We start from the raw sequence: 12,783 nt of genomic DNA on the forward strand, positions 1-12,783 counted from the left end.
TTATCATGTCAGATTCAGTAATAGTCATGTTTTTATAGACGATCTGTAATTTGAACCTATCAAATTAATTAACTTCTTAGGAATAAATAGGATTACTTAAGTTTAGTTTACTCTGATGTATAATGCAATTTAACATCATTTAAAAGACGAAAAAATTCATATAAGAACAATATACTAGTATACCTAGCTTAATTAAATGGCCGGGAAAAAAAAATTAAATAAGCTAGTAGAGAAAAAACGGAGTCATGAAATTTAAAATGATGACGAGATGAATTCTAGCTCGAAACTTCGAAAGCTAATAATATACTCTATATTGAATAACCTCTATCTTTACCAATTTATTTATTTATTTTGGTAAAAAAATATTAGTACATGTTTTTTATGGGGGGCATAAACTGACCTCACTTAAATACTTAATTAACAATAACAACCTTAGCTTTATTCCAATGGAATAATATGTGTCATGCCACCACTACTGTTGGAAGTATGATGCTCTACCAAGCTTGACAGTACTAATCATAAATTATGCACTTCTATTATTTAAATGGCTAATTAAGTAAATAGTATAATTCTATGAGTATGTGTGTAATTTGTTTTCTTTTGTGAGCTTAGCATACTAAATTAATTAAGAATAGAATGGACCCATTAATTTTTGACATATATTGTTCTATTAATTAATTACATACTTGTATAAAAAAAAGGAAGCAAATAAAGCCAAATGAGAATAAATTAGCCTAAGATTAAAATCAAAGATTGAGCTGGATGGATATTGGATAACTTAAAAAGTTAGCTATCTAGTTTGCATGTGTTGGCTAATTAGTCCAAAATAGAGCTATTTATTTGGCTGACATAAAACTACAATTTATACCAGAACAAGTGTTGAGGTAGGACATCCTAACTTTCTTTCTTTTACAATTTGCCACATCCTAGTGGAGTTGGTTTGGTACTCTATTACTATATTGTGCATCTTACATTTCCATATTATGTATAAATGTATTCATCTTTACTTTCCCTTCATCCCTTTTATGAGTACTAAACAGTGGACCAAATCTTCTAGCTTTGCTGGTGGGTTGGATCAATGAGTAGGATTCAGGTTTCATGTCCAAGTATTGGTTGCGTTCATTTCACTGTGAGTTCATGTGTTCATTTAAAAAACTGATATTTATGTCCAATTACTTATATAAAATTTTTATAAATTTAGGGCCTGTTCTCTTACGTTGAAATTCAGTTCAGTTCAGCTCAGCTCAGCTCAGTTCAGTTCAGTTCAGTTCAGTTCAGTTCAGCTCAGTTCAGTTTAGCTCCTAATTTCCTTCTCTTATAAAATATTCATTTCATTTCAGTTCAGTTCAGTTCAGCTCAGCTCAGTTCAGTTCAGCTCAATTCAGTTCAGTTCAATTCAGTTCAGTTCAGCTGAGTTCAGTCAATGAGAACAGACCCTTACTACCTCCGAACTTTTTAGTTACAACAAAAGGGGTATTATTTGTAAGATTTAAAATATTCTTTGTTGCAACTTAAATAAACGGAGGTAGCATTTTAAATATTCAAAAACTTATATCTAAAAAGTCGAGATGTTTAAAACTTATATCTAAACTTACATTGTATGAAATGTTTAATAATTAATTAAATTTTGTCTCATCAGTTCTCAATGATATATTTATCAAATATTATAAATGAGATGGATGTTAGGTGGTTGACTACAAGTTGGTCAAGTGTATATTTGTTATGTTACTAAAGTGGTTATATGAAGTCCAACCAACAAATACTTGGATTATTTGTTCAGCTTAACTAGAGATATTTATCTGGCCCGAACCTTGAGAAAAAAAATTAAGTTTCTAAAAATCAGATTATTCGCAACAAATGCTACTACATAAAAAAAAAAATAAAAAAAATAAAAAAAATAAAAAAAAAAAAAAGAGAAAAATTATGATGACATTGCAAGGTACATGATTGAAATTAAATGGAACAAATTCTTGTGATTAATTTAATGAATGGAAATTCTTGATTGAATACTAATACTAAAGTGTTACTTGAAACTTGAAAGTGGAAAAGTTCACTGGAAAGTGACAAGGTTATTGTATTAAAATCCAAGGCAAAGTCATCTATCAAAATCATATTCCTAAGACCTCATATATATAATTTATAACTAGAATAATCTTTTACAAAGTACATTGAATATTAATTGGTGCCTTAAAATTTCAGAAAATATTAGGTATCTTGTTTTTTCATATAATTATTATTATTGTCTACTTTAGAATATTTGATTACATACCTTAATGAAAATGTCAAACTTACATTGGTTACAGATTCTTCTAGAATGGATGTCTTCACCATCAAATTATACTTCATGAATCACTTAAACCTTAAAATAAACCCATTTGCATATTAACAGTTCATTGAACAAGATGGAGAATCACTCTTTCTCTTTCTTTAATGATAATTAGTTGCATAATCACTTTATTAGTAAGGTACTCGTATATAAAAGTTAGAGTATAGATGAAGGTAATGTTATATTCAACATAAATTATGCAAAGTATTCATATTATAAACTTTGTTGATTGAATTGAAGAGGACCATGCAATTTATGTGATGGAAATTAAACAACTCGGCCAATAGATCATGGTATTTAAAAAGTGTACACTATATATACTGTAAGTTATATCAACAATAATGTTTATTTTACTCCTGTTTAAGTGTGTCAAAATAAAAGTTACAATGTATAATGGCATCATGGTATTCAACTTATGTTATGTGCTTGTATATCATTACATGACACCAAGTCTAATGTCGTGTGGACAAGCGGAGTAGACAAGTATGTAGTTGAGCCACCTAGCAAAATCTACTTTTGAAATGCGGTGTCTTTTAAATTGATAAGCAAAATTACGCGTGCAAATTAATTTACATTATAGTTGAAAAAAGAGCTAAATAAAATTCTCAACAAGCTTATGAGTGACAAGATCAAATGAAGAAAGAGAACTTGATGAAAGCCTTGTACTTAACAGGCAATCGTCACACCTTTGCAACATATAAATCCTAACTAGTAGGGCAACTAAGGATCAAGTTATTCAAGTCCATATATAAGGAAAGAAATGATAAGAATTGGCCCCTCGATTTCACGCTTTAATCAGTCGACATTGTATGCTAGACACATTGAGAGTGAAGGAAGAAAACTCCATCCCAAAGAGCAACTAGTACGATTGATTGCATTACCTTGAAGTCATGCTTATCTACAACTGGTTGACAAATATATATATATATATATATATATATATATATATATATATATATATATATATATATATATATATAAGTAAATTGTATTCGTAACGTGTGTATATATATATATATATAGTTTGTAGATGTCAACTTAACTTTTCGATAAAACCAAATAAGATATTAGAAATTGGTGACAAATGACTAATGTGCAATTCAAAAGTTAATTTTGCTAATTTAAACTTGTAAATTAAAACCAATATGATGACTTAAATATGTTATAAGGTCCCATTAAGGATACGGATATTATGAATTGAAGAAATAAAGAATAGATTTGATTCCTTTATTTGCAAAAGTTGGTCTCTTTGTCATGAATGCAAACTTTTCCCATCGAACCTTTTAACACCTACAACAATATTTTGTGGGTTGACGTGATCAGCTGCAAATTGTTCAAAGTTTCTTTATTCTTTTATATCTACAATTGACTTTTTTTTTTTGTTTAGGGTTTTCTAACAAAATTATTTATTGTCAAATTCAAAATCTCAAAAACGTTATCAGATAATTAAAAAGAGTGGGTTATTTAGGAAAGTATATAGTTAGCTCCTAGTTGTAATCTTGAAATGATTATTTTTAATTCTTTTTCTTTGGTTTTAGTTGTTACTTTTTGATACGGAGTTCTATAAAATGAGATTGTAGGTTTATTATGGCTCGAGTGTAGGTGCAGCCATTAACCAATGTCACGTCTATGTTTCATTAGAACGAGTAAGGTAATATCTGGAATATATTACACGAAGTATACTATATGTTGTACAAATTGCACTAGATAAAAAGAATGGTTACCAACAATATTTAGTACAACAGAATTTTTAGTGCAAGTAGTGTTTTTGTATGGAATAATTAGAGTACATAAAATAGAGAATCAAGCAATGAAAGTCAAAGGGCAGTATATTAAAGATGAAATAATCCACTCAATTGGTATATGCTGAGAAGAAACTAGATACAAAGTTTTTTTGATGAATGGTAAGATTTAGTCAAAAAAATATGGTAATTCTTCCTTTATTTTTCACTAAACGTAAAAGTGATAACAAATAAATTGATATCACGATAAAATCAATCAATATTAGTCATTTATTTGATTTATTTTACTATGTAAATTTTTTTTGGAATTGGTTTATGCTTGAGGTTCAAATCTAAACCTGTAATTTGCATATAAATTTCGATTTTGGATTGGATGATCTCATGATCAAATAAGGGGTCAAATTAATGTATCTAATCATGTCTATTGTTGCTTATTGTGTGAATAAAGAGTAATCATGATTTTTATACTGTATTGGCCGTAATTTAATTTGCCATATCCAGGGATTATTTCAATCTTTTTCAAAGAGGGTCACTGATATTTAGAAAATGTATGGTATACCAAATAAGAAAATGTGGCACAAGTCACCACATTTTAACAATCTAATTTACAAAATACAGTCGTTCAATCAAGATGAGTTCACTGACTTTTGTAAGCAATCTAAAATATCAATCATGTTGTCCAAAAAAAAAAGAACATTGAAGATAATACGAAGTATTAATCTACTTAGTATGTCAAAAAAAATAATAAAAATTAAAAAAAAAAAAAAAAATAATCCCAGAAGTATATTGCAATAATTGATAAACTCTTTTCAACTTTTGTAAAAATTGGTTAATGGAAGTTGTAAATAGTACTAATCCGTAGTAGAAATTGACTTGACTCACAGTAGACATTTCAAAGTAAAATTCTTGGTATTCAAAACTAATCTGCTTGTAGTAATACACTTATACCAGATTATATTGCCTCAAATGAGAAAGGTCCAGAACAAAATTGGTGAAGGGGCTAATCTTGACCATGGATTGCGAACTTACAATGCCTTGACCTAGGTATACTATCTTTGCTACTTATGCTAAAATTACAACAAAAACGGACATACAGGGCGAGTATATGGCTCCAAGGGAGCCAAGGGAGGCTGACATTCACAGTAATGATATACAGAAAAACAGCAGGAAGGGCACTCGTTCTACCTGAAGCTACAGCTAGCCAGCAATGTCCTCATGCATGCATCTCTTGAGTTCATGTTCCACCATCTTTCGTCCAGATTCACAGGCAGTCAGTATAGAAGACACAATGTTTTTCTGCAAATCTTTGTACTGTATTGCTAATTGTACATCCCACTTCTCACTTGACCTTGCAAAATGCAAAACATCAGCTTTAGGTTCAACATCTTAGTGTTTAAACATGTGCATTAAATAGTTTCTTCGGAAACTAACCTGTCTTCCAGCACTGAGTCATCAAGATTTTTCATCATGCCATCAAAAATCGCATAAAGGTCATCAAGAACCTTCTTCTCAGTTTCCAAGCTTTCTTGCAACTGATACAATAATAATAAGCGAAAAGTGGGTATGAGCTTCCAAATGTGAAATCGGGTTTCAAGACAGCCTTAAGCAACACAAACAAATTTTGTCTATCACAACCTCGATGAATCCAAAGACTTCCCTCTATAGTTCCCCTATAGCATGCTCAGGATACCAGAAACACCCTCGTGATGAACAGAAAAATTCATTACAGTTAATAATAGGGTAAAGCTACTACACAACCACCCAGCTTCATTGCTTGAATACCATCTGAATTCCAACAATACACCTCCTAATAAAAATGTCTGAGGTTGTGGCATTAATTCATACGAAGTATTAGCTAAGTAGATGACCTTATGATGTTCAAAGTCAGACAAAAGCAAATCATACCAGTGTCATAGTATGCAAGCCAGGATTCACAGCATTCCGTAGATGCTCCAAAAGTGGTGATGGAAGTCTATAGTAAAAGAGGCCTTGGTCGGTCAAAACTGAAAGCCAAGTACCCCGAACCATGTGTTTGGTATCATCTTGACAGCCTTCCTCAGAAGAGCAGTCTGAGCCTTCTTCAATATCTACAATGAATTCAATATCAATAAAAAAAAAAAATCAAGAAAATTGAGATATCATCCCAACGGGAGATTATAATAGCTCTGAATAACCAGAAAAGAGCTCTAACAACATTTATTGTAGAACATCTGCGAAACTCACCAAGCGGGATAATATCATAAGGGTTCACTTCTTGTGGTAGAAACCCATAGAAGGTGAGCAGATGAGAACTAGATAGATTTCCATAGCTCAGATAGCATTGCTCTCCCCTATTGCATGGTCTTGAGAGAGGAAATTTGAGAGTGTTTGTCACAGAGTCTACTTTTCCATAATGCAGAATATGTGGGCAAACCTGTGGACAAACAAGATGATATTTACAGACATTCAGAAAGAGATTGGCTGTGAGCCCATGACTCACATGGAAGCGATAAAGAGGCATCCAAAGATAGGTTATGCTGCTTTCTGGTTATTAACTTATTAAGGGAGTTTATCCAAGAAAGATAAGGAAAACTTGTAATTGAGATCAGAAGCTCAGATAGTTGATCCAACAATGATTCATAAATGGGTTTTTCTATATTGAAGGTCAATCTGATAATTGGAATACGTTAACAAGATGATAACTACACATCACCTAGCTAACTGAATTGCCCAAAAGTATGCAAGGGGAGGGAGACCTTGTGAAAAAAAAAAAAAAAAAAAAAGGCGAATTTCAGACAGGGTGAGTGTATGAGTGGATGGGATTTTCTTCTAGTTTCTAGTCTTTCTCAATTTGAGGATGTAACTGGTTTATAACTAATACTATGATTTAGCTGTGTGAAAAGCTGGAAACCAATTTTCTGAAACCCTTTCTAAATTAATACTTGTACAACAAAACAAGAGAGTGAGAAGAAAAGTGAACATACAGAGTGGTTTAGAAAACCTGCAACAGGGATCAAACATGTCTTCAGCTTTCCATCGGGAAACATAATTTTCATGGAATTGGAGTACCATAGCTCACATGCCCATAGGTACTGCTCCCATGTGTAGAACTCTGGTGAGAATAAACCAGGAAAACTCACGGAGAGAGCGGGAAACAACTGATCATATTCATAACGCAAATGCTGCAATGAACATATAGACAGATATGAAGCAACAGGTAAAATTGTAAAAGTAGAGAAAAAGCAATAATAATACTCTCGCCATCTTAAAGATAAATGTCCCTTTATTTTCCTTGTCCCAACTATGTCCCCTCATTCCTTAATAGATGCAAATTCACCCAATATTCTTTCCCTACTCCAATTATCCAACCACACAATTGGTCAAATCTTACTCAATATAACTCTTTTTAAGTAAAAAATTCTCCAACGACATTATCTTTGTGAGAAAAGAAATATTTAGTTTGGTATGGTTCAATGTCTGAACTCGGAAAAAAGCAAGTGTCAACAATGGCGAAGCATTGCTGCAGGGCATAGTAGTCATATAATACCACATTGTAATGAAAATACAAGAACCCTTCAAATTTATAGACCTGGGACATTCTAATACTCTTATTTTTCACGGACAGTAAGCAAACCAATGTCCAAATATGCAAAAATCTGAGTTGCTATAAAATATAAATCCAAAGAGATTTTATATCAGTAACAGGAATTCCTTTAACCAAAATTTATAGACCTGGGACATTCTTTGTTACAATTCTAGTACTCTTGTTTTTCACGGACAGTAAGCAAACCAATGTCCAAATATGCAAAAATCTGAATTGCTACAATTTATAAATCCAAAGAGATTTTATATCAGTAACAGGAATTCCTTTAATCAAAATGAAGCAGACTATTGACACTGACAGAATTTGACAAAATTCCGTATACATTTTTTACAAGACCAGTAAACTGAATTAAGCAATTCAATGTACATATATGCACAGAAATGAGTGTTACTATACATTTTAACTCCAAAGAGAGCTTACTTATCTACTCCATTGTCCACATTAGTTCCACAACCTCCTTTAACCACAACGAAGCAGAAATACTATTAACTAGATTTTGAAAAATAGCAAAATAACATTTTAGACAACCTGCTTCGCTTGTAATATCTCTTCTAAGGCCAAGGTTCCATCCAAAACTATCGTCGCCTCCACACCAAAGCTCAATCCTGTTTGAAAGAATACACATGGATTTAATGAGATCACTATAAATAGTGTGAGAATTTTTTGTTAAGATTCGGGGGATCAGTTAGACAAGATAAAGCTGGTAGATGCTAATCATTTAGCTTCCAGGTGATTATAATGAATGGATAATGTAAAGCTTAAAACATCTAAGAAAAGAGTTAGGCAGCAGGACAAACCAGTATTAAACTGTTTGGGAAGTGCATCAAAGTAGAATTTGTACTTCGAGTCAATGTTGTGCCTCTCCCTCATACTCCACAAGAACAACATAGTTTCAGCAGAAATGCCATCTATCTTTTCCAAAACATGAATCTGAATAGAAAAAGAATACAAAGTTATTATTATTTTCCCTCATATAACAATAACAACATAATGTATCCAACTGTTTAGTAAATCACGTAATTCAGAAGGTGCTGAAGGATGGAGCACTTGAGTCATAGTACATGTATTGATGTATATAGTTTATGCATATGTAATCCTTTCGCCAATTGAAGCATACCATGTCAGATTCATAGACAAGGTCTTCTGAGATAATAACAGAAATAGGTATCTCCAGAGCTATGTCTCCAACCCCAAGGTCTTCTGTTGCCAGTGCTCCTCTCCCAGCTCCTTCAACATCTAGGTTGTCACAAAATGTAAACATCAGCACAGGAAAGCATTGTAAGCAACTTTCCTAATACAATACCTCTGATTTGAATAAATTTAAATTAGAGCATTCCTGACATACAAGCTATCTGCAGCTTAGATATGAGACCATGGCTTTCAGCCCAACTCGTAAGATGCTTTTCACTGTCACATGCTTCATTTACCATCTCTGTTTCCAATTTATTTTTGTTCCCAAAATTGAAAATTCTTGAGATAATTGCAACTCGTAGAGCTTTCAGCGAAGCATTAGTCACATCACTTTTCCCACTATGATCAACTAGAGAGAGGACACAATTCAGAGCCTCTAACTCATTTCGAGGACTGTAAAATTCTTCTGTTATACCGTCATCTGAAGCACTAGCACCAAAATAAAGCTCCATCTGCACCAGAAAAAAGTTAGCTTTTCAACATTACCGATAACATAAGTTCTAGAATATTTAAGCATTCTGATGAGCTTATCATCCTGTACTAGAGCAAACATACAAAGTACTGTATGGACAATATGAACATAACATAGAATGGATACTTTAGCTTTCATGCTGAATTGCAATGAACTATTGACAGAGCCATTTCTAGTCTACAGCCGAATTTAGATGTATATACTTAATTATTTTAACCAATAAACCACTTACCTCATTCAAGTGGATTATCCGAGCTCTCTGAAGCAAGGCATCCAACTTGCCTTTCAGACTATGAGGAACTAAAGTCTTCTGCAGGTATACACGGTCACTTGGACCGAATCCCTTATCGTTAAGCAATTTCTGTAATAAAAAAGAGACCCCATAAGTTAGCACAACAATCCAGATAACCATGTTTATTCATAAATTAAGCACACAGAACTGTCTTCAGGCATCTCGCAAGCCTAAAACCAAAAAACCTTGATAAGAACATAAGGATTAGCCAACTCAAACACTATCAAGTAAAAACGATTCAAAGTGCTCTGACTTCATTGCTTCTAAAAACAAGTCTCACTCCATCTAACACCCTTAAAACTCCCTATAACATGACTACTACACATAAATGCACCAGTCAATGACGTTCCAAGAAACAATTCAGTCAAATGATCACATCCAGAAAGTAATGCATTAAAATTAGGTCATTAACAATCATTAATTTGATCATGGATTAAACTGGTCATAACACAGTTCCTAGTCCTCCTACATCAATACATCATACCAGTACTAATTCAAATAGCCAAAAACCGAAAAAGGCGAAAACTACAGCACTCAAATAAAGAAATGAAACACAGAAATGTATCCTTATTTTTTCAATTCAAATTCTGATAAATTATTTACTCACAAGTTTCTTTTCAAACAAAGGGTCATCTTCAGACAATTCCACAACCAAGAAACATTCATCAGTCCCACCAACATTGCTAGAAGGAGACGGCTGCAATTCAACAAAAATCAAAGTTAGTAAAAACACATTAGAAAATGAAACAAGATTTAGAAAATGAAACAAGATCAAAGTACATACACTATTAGAACAACAAATTCAAACACCCAAGAAAACCCACATTCAAATATAACTCATATTTGCCCACCAACTGTTTGATAAAAGTACATACATTATCAGAACAACAAATTCAAAGAAAAATTTGAGAAATATTCAAAAGGGTTTTATGTATTGCTTTTAACTTACCCATTTTTTTCTGAAATAGTAATTTTAGTAATAATATGAGCAAGAAAACAGAGGATTAAAGGGTTAATTCTTTATGACCAGTTCAAAGGAATTCAAATAAATGGACCCAAGAAAATTGGAGTTCATCAGATTATGGGTTAAGAAAAATGAACCCAGAAAGTACAAGAAATTGAGAATTACAAGATATAAATGAGCTAAAATTGTAGCGATTTTTACCTGAGTATCTTGAATGGAAACCACCATTGTTGCGAAATATTTGAGTAGAGTTTAAAGGGAAGAAGAAAAGTAAAAGAATGTCAGTGAAGTTAAGCGTCTCTTAAACTAAACTTGATGAACTCCAAAAGCTGAGAAATGGTTTTCAAGATTGTTTGTTTAACAAGTTGTGATTGTGATTTTACTCGTGTAAGTCTTAACTCGATTTGACCTTCTAGTTATTAGTTCGGAGTCTTTGGACTTCGGAAGTGTTACGTGAGTTGTTCCACTTTATAAATAAAAGGCAAATTATATAGTCCGAAGGAAACAAATTACATTTGGTTATGTGAGTTGTTCGAATTGTATTCCTCAGATTATTTTCAGTTTAGTTCTTAATTTCCTTTTCTCATAAAATATTCCGCTCAGTGCGATTCAGCTCAGTTCAGACGTTCAGTGAATAGATTAGGCCCTAAATTTGTTTTGATTTTATACAAAATAATAATTTTATTGCGACGTCTTTTTGTGTTTGGATTGAGTAAAATCAGTTTCAAGTGAGAATCATATTCTTTGGAGTCAATTGGGAAAACACTAAAGAAAATTAAGAAGGCAACACAACAGTATACCCACGGTTTTTTTTTTTTAAAAAAAAAATACGAGTACTCTTTAAGTCTTTAATTGGGATGTGTAGTCTCAATTTCATGTTTTTTGTTCAATTAATGTCTTGAAACTTGGAAAAAAAATGATGTCATAAATAGTTTAGACGTGAAATTCTTTAATGAGAATATGACATGTATCCATCAATAAAATCAACAATGACTTATATAAATGTAGAGGGTATATCGAAGTACATCTCATCTAAATCAAAAGTTAAATACGAAACAAACTGCTTTTGTGCACGAGTGACATATAAAACCAATACAGTAGATATTGTAATATGCGTTTAAATACACGTCCAAACTAATTTTCTACCGTCGGATAAGATACTCCGAATTTAATAATCATCATTGATCCATTTTATAACAAATTATTAGACCAAAGTTAAAAAAGGAAATCAATCATAACCTCATTAACTCCTAGTTATAATTTACATCAAAAGATAGAAAGAAAAATCATGAAATAATACAGAATAAACACTCTTCTTAATGTTGATTCTCTGACTATGAAGACTAACTGTCGAAGTGGGCCCCAACTCCAAACACCCCAACCAATGACAACAATGCTGACTGAGTGAGTTGGCAGTACTACTTCGTACGGTCGTACTCTGCTCCAACTCTGTTACCTTATATGTTGTGAGCAGATACAGATGAATATCTCCCATTTTTAGTGAGAGAAAACTTGTCAAAATTAATCTGATTTTAGAGTGAGAAACAGTCACACAAAAAACACAGCATTTTACTCGTACATTAAGTACTCATTTTAACCCATAATTCAACCTCAAACAAGGTTATCTCCCTTCTGTGGCTCTGTTTCTGTTGTTGTTGTTGTTGTTGTTGTTGTTGTTGTTATTGTTCTTGTTGTTGTTATGTGTTGTTGCTGTTTATCTTATTGTTGGTATGGTTCACCATGTCTCCATGTCTGATATTCCTGAAGTTTCTTGCTATTTGTTGTGGTCAACAATCTAGTTTTTCATTTTTGTGTTTAATTACATATGTTGGTATTTTTGTTATTATGTTGTGTATGACATAATAAAATCAAAATATTTTTAAAACACAATAAATGACAAAAAATATTAACCAATTGTCAAAATTTTGATTTTATTTTTTTAAAACCCAATAAAAACACGTGCAACGGTGATTGTCGAGACTTAAGAGTACTACGGATTTTTTTAAAGAACTTTTTTTTTGGGTAATCGGTTAATGAATTAGTTTCATAACAACTATTCCCTCTTTCCCAAAAAAATAACTCTTGAGTCTTGACAATCACCGTTGCACGTGTTTTTAAGGCCATATATCATAAGCGGGTTATTAATACTTATTTTATTAAAAAGGTAGATGTGGTATTAGTAAGTGGGAAAAAAAGATATTAATGAGAGAAGA

At 32.1% G+C, this 12,783-nt stretch overlaps 1 protein-coding gene across 1 annotated transcript; it reads right to left on the reverse strand.

The window, feature by feature from the left end:
- Window positions 1-4,809: 4,809 nt before the first annotated feature.
- LOC145634166 (ribulose-1,5 bisphosphate carboxylase/oxygenase large subunit N-methyltransferase, chloroplastic-like) lies at window positions 4,810-10,996 on the reverse strand. Its single transcript, XM_081685578.1, has 12 exons — window positions 10,772-10,996; window positions 10,214-10,303; window positions 9,547-9,675; window positions 8,997-9,294; window positions 8,769-8,887; window positions 8,449-8,581; window positions 8,180-8,256; window positions 7,032-7,229; window positions 6,292-6,481; window positions 5,974-6,155; window positions 5,500-5,600; window positions 4,810-5,416 (listed from the first exon to the last, which is right to left on the reverse strand). Exons 1-12 carry the CDS (start codon window positions 10,796-10,798, stop codon window positions 5,266-5,268), a joined length of 1,695 nt encoding a protein of 564 aa, XP_081541704.1. The 5' UTR covers window positions 10,799-10,996; the 3' UTR covers window positions 4,810-5,265.
- Between the last annotated feature and the right edge of the window lie 1,787 nt (window positions 10,997-12,783).

The sequence above is a fragment of the Chenopodium album genome, chromosome 6, assembly GCF_948465745.1.
Source record: "Chenopodium album chromosome 6, dcCheAlbu1.1, whole genome shotgun sequence".
Classification (NCBI taxonomy): Eukaryota; Viridiplantae; Streptophyta; class Magnoliopsida; order Caryophyllales; family Amaranthaceae; genus Chenopodium; species Chenopodium album.

What these genes read in the sequence shown, in the direction of transcription:
- LOC145634166 (XM_081685578.1), bottom strand. Translation starts at nt 10,798, where the DNA reads ATGGTGGTTTCCATTCAAGATACTCAG. An exon ending in TTTCCATTCAAGATACTCAG is followed by an intron (nt 10,304 to 10,771) that starts GTAAAAATCGCT and finishes GTTGAATTGCAG; the next exon opens with CCGTCTCCTTCTAGCAATGT. An exon ending in GGATAATCCACTTGAATGAG is followed by an intron (nt 9,295 to 9,546) that starts GTAAGTGGTTTA and finishes TTTCTGGTGCAG; the next exon opens with ATGGAGCTTTATTTTGGTGC.